The sequence below is a fragment of the Cetorhinus maximus genome, unplaced genomic scaffold (assembly GCF_964194155.1).
Source record: "Cetorhinus maximus unplaced genomic scaffold, sCetMax3.hap1.1 HAP1_SCAFFOLD_360, whole genome shotgun sequence".
NCBI lineage: Eukaryota > Metazoa > Chordata > Chondrichthyes > Lamniformes > Cetorhinidae > Cetorhinus > Cetorhinus maximus.
The window spans coordinates 328930-342026 of NW_027596306.1; the positions used below are offsets into that span (position 1 = coordinate 328930).

General features: G+C 44.8%; 1 protein-coding gene across 1 annotated transcript; it reads right to left on the reverse strand.

Annotated features, from left to right (window-relative positions):
• Positions 1-525: 525 nt before the first annotated feature.
• On the reverse strand, positions 526-7560 carry LOC144673397 (uncharacterized). Its single transcript, XM_078535258.1, is given in 3 exon segments — positions 526-1099; positions 1166-1291; positions 6698-7560. Coding segments are annotated over 3 exon segments (1563 nt in total).
• Between the last annotated feature and the right edge of the window lie 5537 nt (positions 7561-13097).

Sequence of the window (13097 nt, forward strand, 5' to 3'; positions counted from 1 at the left end):
CAGGAGAGAGAGAACCATTAATATCAGTGAACATGGGGAAAATGGGTGATCAGCAGTTTAGCGGGAACAGGGTCGATGGAGCAGGAGGTGGGTCTCATGGACAAAGTGAGCTCTGAGAGGGCAGGAAGGGGAGATGGGAGAGAAACTGGAGAAAGATGTGGGTTCAGAACTCGGACATGGGGGATCTTTAGAAAAAGTTTGTCCCGATGGGCTAGTGGAAGGGAAGAAAGCAGCAGAGGCAGCTGATCGGATTGTCTCAATCTTAGTGACAAAGAAGCTCCATGAGCTCCTCATACTTGTTGCTGAAGGTGAGGATGGAGGAGACAGGGGAGAGGGAGAGCCCTTCGAAAGGAACTAATGTCTTAGGGATAGTAAAAAGATTCAACATCATCTATTTAATTGAAAGCTTAATGATTTTATTTTTATCCAGAATATTAACACCTATAACTGGGCTGGAGTTTACTAACAACAGCAGAAACAGACCCCAGTGAAACATGGTTCAGTTGCAAAACTCAATCACTGTAGTTACTCGTGAACCTGCTGGTGTCTCAGCAGGTTGGATGACTGAGTGAATCCTTTCCCACACTCGGAGCAGGTGAACGGTCTCTCCACAGTGTGAACTCGCTGGTGTTTCAGGAGGTTGGATGACTGAGTAAATCCCTTCCCAAACACGGAGCAGGTGAAAGGCCTCTCCCCAGTGTGAACTCGCTGGTGTGAAATAAGATTAGCTGATCGCCTGAATCCAGTCCCACAGTGAGAGCACCTGAACGGTCTCTCGTCAGTGTGAACACGTTGATGGGACACCAGGTCCCCGGAACTTTTATAGCACTTCCCGCAGTCTGGACATCGAAAAGGTCTCTCCTCACTGTGAACTCGCTGGTGAGTCAACAGATGGGATGAATCAGTGAATCCCTTCCCACATTCTGAAAAGGTGAAATGCCTCTCTCCAGTGTGACCATGCTGGTGTCTCAGCAGGTTGGATGACTGAGTGAATCCCTTCCCACACTTGGAACAGATAAATGGCTTCTCCCCAGTGTGAATTCATTGGTGCATAGTCAGATGAGATGATCACCTGAACCCAGTCCCACAGTAAGAGCAGCTGAACGGTCTCGCGTCAGTGTGAACACGTTGATGGGTCATCAGTTCCCAGGAACTTTTGTAGCACTTCCAACAGTCCAAGCATTTAAAAGGTCTTTCGTCAGTGTGAACTCGCTGGTGTTTCAGTAGGTAGGATGAACGAGTGAATCCCTTCCCACACTCGGAGCAGATGAACGATCTCTCTGCTGTTTGACTGCACCGATGTCTTTCCATGTAATTGAATCCCTTCCCACAGTCCCCACATTTCCACGGTTTCTCCCTGTTGGGACTGCATTTATGTCCTGCCACATTAGATGATTAGCTGAAGCCTTGTCCACAAACACAACACGTGTACAGTTTCTCCCCACTTTGAACAGTGCTTTTTCCTTCCATGTTCAAAATCCGATGATATTCAGGCTACGATAAACTGTGCAATCCATCAGATCCTGATGTGATGTTTGGTTTCAGTTTCTTGACTGCAAATCCTCTCCTTCTAATATCCTGTGGAATTGATTTAGAACAGAAAGAGGGAGTGAGAGAGAACCCACAAAAACACAAAGGCAGGTTGTGAAACTGAGCTGAATGGATCTGGGAATTTGTGGGGCCGGCACTAGGAAAAAGTGACCATGAAAGATGCTGGATTGTCACAAAAACTCAACTGGTTCACTAAGGTCCACCAGAGAAAGGACCTTCTACACAGTCTGTGCCCATAAATTTCAAAATTGTGCCTGAACACTAAGGTCTAGGTCATAGGAGCAGGAGTCCTAACACTGACTCCTGGGGAAATCCACTTTCAACCTTCCTCCATTCTGAAAAATCATTACTCTCTGTTTCCTGTCACTCAGTTAATTTTGTATCCATGTTGCTGCTGCCCATTTTGTTCTATAAGCTATAACTTTGCTCACAAGTCTGTTATGTGGCACTTTATCGAATGCCATTTGGAAGACCATGTACACCACATTAACAGCATTACCCTCATCAACCACACTGTTAACTCTTGAAAAACATTAAGCAAGTTAGTTTAACATGATTTTCCCTTAACAAACTTGTGCTGGCTTCCCTGAATTAGCCCACATTTGCTTAAGTGACTATTAATTTTGTCCAGAATTATCACTCCCAAGGTTAAACTGACTGGTCTGGAAGTTGCTGGGCTTATCATTACACCCTTTTTGAACAAAGGTGTATGATTTGCAATTCTCCTGTCCTCTGTCACCACTCATGGGTCAGAAGGAGATTGGAATAATATGGTCAGTGCCTCCACAATTTCCATTCTGAATTCCCTCAGTATCCTTGGATACAACTCATCCAATCCTGGTGCCTTGTCAACTTTATCAGACAGTCTATATAATACCTTCTCCTTATCAATATTAAACATCACAAGTGTTTGAACTACCTCCTCTTTAACCATGACCTGTGCAGCATCATCTTCTTTGGTAAAGACAGATGCCAAATATTCATTTATACCTCATCCATACCCCCTGTCCCAATGGGTAAATCACCTTTGCTTAAATCCCTAACCAGCCCCTTTCTCCTTTTACCGGCCTGTTACTAGGTATAAGCCAGAGAAAGCGTTTTGATTTCCTTCCATGTTAGCTGCCAGTCTCTTCTCATACTCTCTCTTTGCTTCTCTTACTTTCTTTTTCCAATTTCTCTCTGAATATTCTTTCTTTATCCTGTCTCTCAGTTGTATTAGCCACCTGATATCTCTGTTAGCAGACTTATTCATCTCCATCTTAATCTCTTCTCTTATTTAGTGAGCTGTGGATATGTTAGCCATACCTTCCTCATTTGTAAGAATATGTCATTACTATGTCTGATCTATTTCCTCTTTAAGGCAGCCCATTCCTCAATTACAGTTTCTCCTGCCAACCTTTGATTCCACTTTACTGGGTCAGATCCATTCTCACCCTATTGAAGTTGGCTTTCCCCAGTTAATTATTCTTTCTTCTACAATTAACCTTTGCCCACAGACAGACAGGCCAACTGTTTACCTTCCAGATTTAAAGGCCGACGATATTCAGGTCCTCACAAATCGAGTGACTCTGCCAGATCTGAATTGATGTTTGATTTGAGTTTCCCATCTGTCAACCCTCCACTTCTAAGATCCAATATCAGAAATTTACAAAAAACACTAACCGTCAGTCCAAGTTAGAAATTGAGAAGAGACAAACATTTCTCTTGGTTTGAGTTTGCTGTGTGTAAATCCTCCCCTTCTAACCCCCTGTAAAAGGAGTTTCCAAAATCCATCCCTGTCAGTCCAGGATAGAAATGAACAACATTCTCTCCTCCTGCGACCTGGACCATATGGCCGCGCATGCGCCCTGCTGCACATTGCCCCCTATAAAGATGGCGGTTGTTAACTCGGGCCTGTCTCCGAGAGGAGACGCGGGTCAGAGTTGTCCCCTTTCCATTCGGTGTAACCGCAGGACCGGTAGCTTCTTATTCAAGATTTCAGACCTTTACAGGGTCTTCATGAAGCCTCCCCGCCCCCTCCATCCCTCCCCAAACACCGGCTCCTTTTACCCGCCTGTGTTCGCCATTTCTCAGCGTCTTCCACCAGCTCCAGGTACCGATGGTACTGCGCATGCTCCAGTCAGAGATTGCAATGCGCATGTATCAGTCAGTGACAGCTACTGCGCGTGCACGAGGACCGCCTGTCGTGAGGATAGAGCACATTCTGCCCCCCACTGAATCCTGGGTAAACGTACCGCCATTGAACGGCCTTTTCTGATAAGATAATTATGTTTTATTATCCGATGATGATTGGCGCCATAGGGCCAATATATAAAATTATGAATATAAAAACTAAAAGCTACTGCGGATGCTGGAAATCCAAAACAAAAACAGAATTACCTGGAAAAACTCAGCAGGTCTGGCAGCATCGGCGAAGAAGAAATCAGTTGCTTGGGGGTCACGTAACTATTTATCATTGAGGAGTCTCGTTCGTTATCGGAATTAACCAGACAAATCGCTCCACCAACTAAGAACGGCCATGCATAAAATTATGAATATTGATATGGCAACCATAGTGCACGGCCCCTCCACCATAGTTATGACCTGGGTGTAATTAACAACAGAACAAACCCTGACAGTTAGATCTGAACTCACTGGAGTCTCAGCAGCGGCGCAGACAAGTGATTTTTCTTCCCATACTCTGACTACTGACACTCTGTCTTGTCAGTTGGAATGTAGCAATTGTGGATCTAATCCTTTGACCTTCTAAAACTGGAGTTTTAGCAGGTGGGCAGTGAGCAAAGGGTTGCATACATGAAGTATCTGAATGGTCTCCCACAAGTATGACTGTGCTGCTGTGTCAGAAAATGGAATACCGAGGTGAATCCATTTCCACATTCAGCTGGTGTGATTTCATGGTGTGATTTTGCAACATGAGTTTCAGCTCACACTGGGATCTCAAACCCTTCTGAGAATGAGCTCTACATTCTCAACCACAGTTAGAGAAAGGTGGTGCTGTAAATCTGAAATAAAAAAACAAAATATTGGAATTTTCAGCAGATCTGGCAGTGTCTGTGGAGAGTGAAAGATGTATATAAATTTCAGGGCTGTGACTGTCCATCAGAACTGCACTGCATCAGTGAGCATACTTGAAAACTTAACTCTATTTCTCAATTCACAGATTCTCCTGGATGTGCTGAGTATTTCCATGATTTTCTGCTTTTATCTCTGATTGAAGAAGTTGCATATGAATTGTGCATTAGATTTATTGATGTCTAACGTATATTTATTCTCAACCATCTACAAGTGGAAAACTCTTCCACTTGTCTACCCTGTCAACCCCTTTCATTATCTTAAAGGCCTTAGTCAGGTCATTCCTCACTTTCTTTTCCAGAGAAAAACTTTTCAATCCGTTAAATCTCTGTGAATTTGAAATATTTTCCAATTCTGGCATCATTCCAGTAAATGTTTTTGCACCGTCCCCAGTGCTTCGCTCCTTCCTCTAATATGGAGACAGAGCTAATCTGAGCATCAAAGTCACATTGTCCCAAATTCCTGTATATTGTAAGGATCATTATGGCAGTGGGAGAGGGGAATGTGGTGTCGAGCTGTTATTCACCATCCCCTGTTTCAACCATTCTCCAATTAGCTGAAAATAAGATTAGATGAAATGAGCAGATCTAATGAGCCAGTATGTGACATAATGAATCAATTACAAAGTTGTCTCTCAGCTTTACAGTGAAGCAGAGGGTATTTTTCATTCTAAATTTGCTAATTATACCATTAAGAATACCTGTCAGAGAATGACTAGATTTCAGCATGGGGCCAGTGTAAAGCTCATTTAACATGATTACCAAGCAGTGAAAAGGTGAATTTGTAATTCACATGCACCTTGTTTGTGCATTTCCCAGATTAATAGTTGCACTGAGTCTGTTGTTCTCCATCTTGATATGTTCAAGATGGAAATCCATAAATATTTGGGCACTAAGGGATATGGTGATAGGATGGGAAAGTGGAGTTGAGCTGGAAGAACATTTAATGGTGGAGCAGGATCAAAAGGCCTTTTAGTCCAACCCTGCTCCTATTTCTTCTGTTCTTATGAACATCAGTGTGAATCATTTCCATTCAAGCACAGCAGATGCAGCAGCCCCCGTCCACCTCCTCCCTTCCCTCATTCCAGGGCCCAAAACACTTTCCAAGGGGCACCGTGATTTACTGGTACTTCTTGCTATTCAGTATTGTCTATTCACTGACCACAGTGCGGTTTTCTCTACATTGAGGAGATTAAATCCCAATTGGGTAACTGCTTTGTGGAACATCGCCTTTCAGTCTCCAAGTGTGACCCTGAGGTTCTGGTCATTTATCAGTTTAATCTCCACCCACTCCCACTCTGACCTCGGCCTCCTGCACTGTTCCAATGAAGCACAATTGAAGCTCGAGGAACAGCAGCTCATCTTTCATTGGACACTTTACATCCTTCTGGACTCAACATTCATTTTGACAATTTCAGATCATAACCACTGCTCCCATTTTTTCCTGACAGTAGGTGCTGGTAATGGTTCTTCTTTTACCATTTATCCCTCCTCTGAGCCTGTGTTGTTTCTCCACTTGTCCCCTTAGTTTATTTCCTTGTCTCATTATCACCCAATGCTGCCTTGCACCATCATCCCCTTTGTCATTTAATCACGAGTTCAGGCTTGGACAAGGGGGGTCTTTAGAGATAGTTTGTCCCGGTGGGCTAATGGAAGGGAGGGAAACAGCAGAAGCAGCTGATCAGATTGTCTCAATCTTAGTGACAAAGAAGCTCCATGAGCTCCTCGCACTTGTTGCTGGAGGTGAGGATGGAGGAGACAGGGGAGAGGGAGAGCCCTTCAAAAGGAACTAACTTGTGCTAGAAATATCAAAACGGCTCAACTGTTCGTCGCAAAGCTGATTTATTCCAATTTTATACAGAATCTGTAACTGGGCTGGAGTCTATTAACATCAAAAAGGAACTAACTTGTTAAAAATAGTAAAAAGGTTCAACGCATTGTGTTTAACACAATGCTGATTTATTTGACTTTTATCTAAGTGGGCTGGAGTTTATTAATGTCTACAGAAACACACTATATTGAACATACTTCAGTCCTGAATGTTATTAAGAGTAAAATCCCATCACGACAGTTACTTGTGTACTTGCTGGTGTCTTAGCCAGTTGGATGACTGACTGAATCCCTTCCCACATTCAGAGCAGGTAAATGGCCTCTCTCCAGAGTGAACTCTGTGGTGTCTTAGCCAGTCGGATGACTGACTAAATCCCTTCCCACATTCGGAGCAGGTAAATGGCCTCTCTCCAGTGTGAACTGTCTGGTGCAGCAGCAGGTGGGATGACTGAATGAATCCCTTCCCACATTCGGAGCAGGTAAATGGCCTCTCTCCAGTGTGAACTCTCTGGTGTCTTAGCCGGTGGGATGACTGACTGAATCCCTTCCCACATTCGGAGCAGGTAAATGGCCTCTCTCCAGTGTGAAGTCTCTGGTGCAGCAGCAGGTTGGATGACTGAGTGAATCCCTTCCCACATTTGGAGCAGGTGAACGGTCTCTCTCCAGTGTGGACTCTCTGGTGCAGCAGCAGGTGGGATGACTGAATGAATCCCTTACCACATTCGGAGCAGGTAAATGGCCTCTCTCCAGTGTGAACTCTCTGGTGTCTTAGCCAATCGGATGACTGACTAAATCCCTTCCCACATTCGGAGCAGGTAAATGGCCTCTCTCCAGTGTGAACTCTCTGGTGCAGCAGCAGGCTGGATGACTGAGTGAATCCCTTCCCACATTTGGAGCAGGTGAACGGTCTCTCTCCAGTGTGGACTCGCTGGTGTGCGATGAGATGAGATGATCGTCTGAACCCAGTCCCACAGAGAGAGCACCTGAACGGTCTCTCATCAGTGTGAACACGTTGATGGGACTTTAGTTCCACAGAACTTTTGAAGCACGTCTCACACTGTGGGCATCTAAAAGGTCTCTCATCTGTGTTAACTCGTTGGTGTCCCATGAGGTTAGCTAATTGAGTGAATCCCTTCCCACGCTCAGAGCAAGTGAATGGTCTCTCCCCAGTGTGAGTGCACCAATGAGTTCCCAGTTCCAATGGGGATTTGAATCTCTTCCCACAGTCCCCACATTTCCACGATTTCTCTCCACTGTGACTGCATTTATGCTCCTTCAGGTCAGATGATCGGCTGAAGCCTCGTCCACACACAGAACACGTGTACGGTTTCTCCCCACTGTGAACGGTGCTTTTTCCTTCCATGTTCAAAATCTGAAGATACTCAGTTCAAGATAAATTAGGCGACTCCATCAGATCCTGATGTGATGTTTGGTTTCAGTTTCCTGACTGCAAATCCTCCCCCTCTAATACCCTGTGAAATTGATTTAAAACAGTAAAACAGAGATAACCCACAAAAACACAGGTAGGTTGTGAAATTGAGCTGAATGAATCTGGGAATTTGTGGGGCCGGCACGAGGAAAAAGTGACCATGAAAACTGCTGGATTGTGATAAAAACCCAACTTGTTCACTAATGTCCTTCAGGGGAGGGAACCTGCCAACCGGTCTGGGCCTACACAAGACTCTGGCCTCCATAAGAACATACGAAATAGGAACAAGAGAAGTCCTAACACCCCGTCGAGCCTGCTCCACCATTCAATACGATCGTGGCTGATCTTGGGCTTCAAATCCACTTTCCCGCCCACTCACCATATCCCTCGACTCCCTGAGAGACCAAAAATCTCTCCATCTCAGCCGGAAATATATTCAATGATGGAGCATCCACAACTCGCTGGGCTGGAGAATTCAATGTGACAGAGAGAGAAAGAGAGAGAGGAGTGAGAGAGACAGAGAGAGAAGGTTACTAAACAAAGCACAGTATGTCAATAAACAGAAATCAAGTACATGGGATTGGGGTAATATCCTGTTATAGATTGAGAATTGGTGAACAGACAGAAAACAGAGAGTCGGAATAAATGTCTCATTCTCAGGATGACAGGCTGTTATTTGTGGGATACTGCAAGGATCAGTGCTTGGCCCACAGCCATTCACAAACTATACAAATGATTTGAAGGCACTCATTTAAGCAGCACCTAAATTTTCACATTCTCATCCTTGTTTTCCTCCATGGTTTTGATCATTCCTATCTCTGTAACCTCCTCCAGCCTCACTATCCTCCCGAGATATCTGCTCTTCTTGAATTCGAGAATTACTGATTTTAATAATTCCATCACTGGTTGCCATTCTGTCAGTTTCCAAGACTCTAGAATTCCCTCCCTAAACCTCTCCACCTCTCTACCTCATTTGCATCCTTTAAGATATTCCTTCAGACCGACCACTTTGACCAAATTATTGGCCACCTGCCTGAGTATCTCCTTGGTTTCTAACATTTCTGTGAAATGTCTTGGTAAACGATATAAGAATAAATGTGCGATACAAACACAAATTGTTGTTGTTGATTTGGAGATATATCAATGTCCTTTCCGCATCACTGGGTGAATAACCTGTAGCTTCTTACCTAACAGCATTGTGTGAGCACCTTCACCACACTTACTTAATTAGTAATGGGTTGAAAGGTTATGGGGAGAGGGAGGGAAATTGGCGTTGAGGCCAAAATGAGATCAGCCATGATCGTAATGAATGGCGGGGCAGGCTCGAGGGGCTGAATTGCCCACTCCTGCTCCTAGTTCTTATGTTCTTATGTTCAAGGATCTATGGACATGCACACCAAGGTTCTGTACTTCCTCGGGTCCTACCATTCATCATGTACTCCCTTGTCCAGTTAGTCCTCCAAAAATGCATCACCTCACACTTGTTGGGATTAAATTCCATTTTCCACTGTTCTGTCCATCTGACCAGCCTGTCTATATGTCTAAGGGTTTCCTCCTCGCTATTTACCACACTAGTGATTTTTTTGTGTTACCTGTGAACTTACTGATCATACCTCCTACATTCATGTCTACATCATTAATGTCCACGAAGAACAACAAGGGACCCAGCACCAAACCCTGCAGTACGCCACTGGACACAGGCTTCCAGTCACAAAAACAACCTTTGACCATCACCCTCTGCCTCCTGACACTGAGCTAATTCTGGATCCAATTTGCCAAATTGCCCTGGATCACATGGGCTCTTACCTTCTGGACCTGTCTCCCATGCCAGACCTTGTCAAAAGCCTTAGAGAATTCCATGTGGACTACATCAATTGAACTACCCTCATCTACACACCTCGTCACCTCCTCCAAAAATTCAATCAAATTTGTTAGACATGATCCCTCACCGACAAAGCCATGCTGACTATCCTTGATTAATTCTTGCCACTCCTCATGGGGATTAATTCTGTCCCTCAGAATGTTTCCAAAAGTTTCCCTACCAGTGATGTTGGACTCACTGGCCTATTAGCTCCCTGGTTTATCCCCACCATTCTTCTTTAATAATGATACCACGTTGGCTGTCCTCCAGTCCTCTGGTACTTCTCCTGTGGCCAGAGAGGATTTGAAAATTAATGTCAGGGCCCCTGAAAGCTCCTCCCTTGCCCCCCACAGCACCTGGGATACATCTCATCTGGGCCTGGGGATTAATAGACTTTTAAGGCCCAATAAAACCGCTAATACCTCCTCCCTCTCAATACTCATTTGTTCAAGTATATCACAGTCCCCCTCCCTGATTTCTATACCTACATCGTCCTTCTGTATAGTTAATACAGATGCAAAGTACTCATTTAAAACTTCATCTACATCTTCCAGCTCCTCACACAGATTGCCATTTTGGTCCCTGATGGCCCCTAATCTCTCCCTGGTTATCCTCTTGCCCTGAATATACTTATAAAATGCCTTTGGATTTTAACTTATTTCACCCAGCTGTGTTTTTCATGCCCCCTCTTCGCCTTCCTAATTTCTTCTTTAACCCCCTACACGTTCTGTACCCATCAAGGGCTCCTGCTGTTTTAAGCCCTCGGTATGTACCATAAGCTTACCTTTTATTCCCCCCTTATCTAATCCTGTCAATTCCTCAACATCCCAGTTTCTCTGGACTTGTTGGTCCTTTGTAGGAAAATGTTGGCCCTGTACTCTCACTATTTCCTTTTTGAATGACTCCCACTGCTCTGATGTTGATTTTCCTACAAGTAGCTGCTCCCAGTCCACATTGGCCAGGTCCTGTCTTACCATATTGAAATTGGCCTTCCCCAATTCAAAACCCTTATTTTCTATCCATCTTCGTCCTTTTCCATAACTACTTAAATCTTACTGAGTTATGGTCATTATCACTGAACTGCTCCCCCACTGATACTTCTACAACTTGCCCAGCTTTGTTCTCTAACAGGTCCAGCACCTCTCTTGTAGGACTTTCTATGTGCTGGCTTAAAAATCTCGCCTGGATACATTTGAAGAATTCTGCCACCTCAAAGTCTATCACACTTTGTCTATCCCAGTTAATATTGGGGAAGTTGAAATCCCCGATTATTATTACCCTATTATTTTAACACTTCTGAGATTTGCCTACATATCTTCCCTTCTATCTCTCCCTGACTGTTTGGGGGTCTATAGTATGCTCACAACAATGTGATTGCCCCCTTTCTGTTTTTAAGTTCTACCTATACGGCCTGATTTAAGGAAGCTTCTAAGATACCATCCCTCCTTACTGCAGTAATTGACTCCTTGATCAATATTGTGACACCACCATCTCTTTTACAACCTCTGCCCCCTTCCTGTCTCACCTGAAGATTCTATACCTCGGAATATTGAGCTGCCAGTCCTGCCCCTCCCTCAGCCATGTCACCGTGATAGCAATGATATCATATCCCCATGTGTTAATCAGCATCTGCAACTCATCTGCCTTACTCACAACACTCCTTACATTAAAATAAATGTCATCCAGCCTTGCCATGTTGCCTTGTGCCTTAACTTGACTTTGTACACTCTGCCTTCCAGACTGACTTGTTTTTTCTTATATACTTGTCTGTACATCACCCCCTACTATACCTCCACTCAGTATCCCACCCCCATACCAAATTAGTTTAAGAGCCCACCGACAGCACTAGCAAATTTCCACGCATGGTTCCTCACACCTTTTAAAGCACTTCTCACACTTAAATTAAAAGTTCTCTTGTCAGTGTGAATGGTGTCCCAGCAGGTGGGATGATGTCCTGAACCTCTTACCACACTGTGAGCAACTGAACAGCCTCTCGCCAGTGAGAATTCAATGTGTTTCAGCAGGTCAATCCAAAGAGACAAATATTTCCCTTAGTTTGAGTTTGCTGTGTGTAAATCCTTCCCTTCTAACCCCCTGTAAAAGGAGTTTCCAAACACTCGGTATAAACTGGGCTACGGGAGTTTCTAATCCGGGTTTGGAGTCCTACACCGGGTGTGTGTGAACCCTCCCAGTCCACCCTCCGGCTCCATTCCTCTCCTGCACTCGGCCCTTTCTCACCCGCTGGACTTTAAATTCCACCCCAACAAAAACAAAAATACCTGGAAAAACTCAGCAGGTCTGGCAGCATCTGCTGAGAGGAAACAGTTAACGTTTCGAGTCCATATGACCCTTCAACAGAACTAAGTAAAAATAGAAGAGACGTGAAATATAAGCTGGTTTAAGGGGGGGGGGGGGTGACAAGTAGAGCTGGATAGAGGGCCAGTGATAGGTGGAGATAACCAAAAGATGTCACAGACAAAAGTGCAAAGAGGTGTTGAAGGTGGTGATATTATCTAAGGAATGTGCTAATTAAGGGTAGAAAGCAGGACGAGCAAGGTACAGATAGACCTAGTGGGGGTGGGGGGTGAAGGGATTGAAACAGGCTAAAAGGTAGAGATAAAACAATGGATGGAAATACATTTAAAAATAATGGAAATAGGTGGGATAAGAAAAATCTATATCAATTATGGGAAAAAATTCACCGCCTTCATCCCGGTCCCCCGCCCACACTGCGCATGCTCCACTCCCAGCAGGCTCCGCCCCTCTCACTCCGATTGGCTGGAGGACCAATTGCTCCCGCTCGGTCCTCCAATTCCGCCCCTTCTTCCTATTGGTCCGGAGCTGCCGCCAATCATTCGGTGTCGAAACATGCGCAGTCCGTGGAGACAGACGGGAGCTCCAGTGAGCGGATTTAAAATGCGGGTTTTACAAAGCCCGAGTGCAGATCCAGAACCGAAAATAAACGCGTGAACAGAGATAGGGCCGGCGGATGAATTTGGAAGCTTCATAAACTCACGGTACCGGCCCCAATCCCTCAATAAGAATCCACCATCCCCGGGTTTGCTCGGCGCTGCGGGAGAAATGCCCTAGTTAACGGCCGCCATCTTTATAGGGGCAATGTGGAGATTGGCGCCTGCGCGGCCGCCATCTTGATGGGTCAATGTGCTACAGGGCGCATGCGCAGCCGCCATCCTCACGGGGACAATGAGCACCAGCCCGATGGAGACGTTCATAAAATGTGTGTTCACCAGGAATTTTAGATCAGCAACAATAGAATTATAAACCCACAGTCACTCAGCAGTACAGAATTTAAGTATTGCTGAGAAAAGGAGACATATTGCTGATATTTCATGTT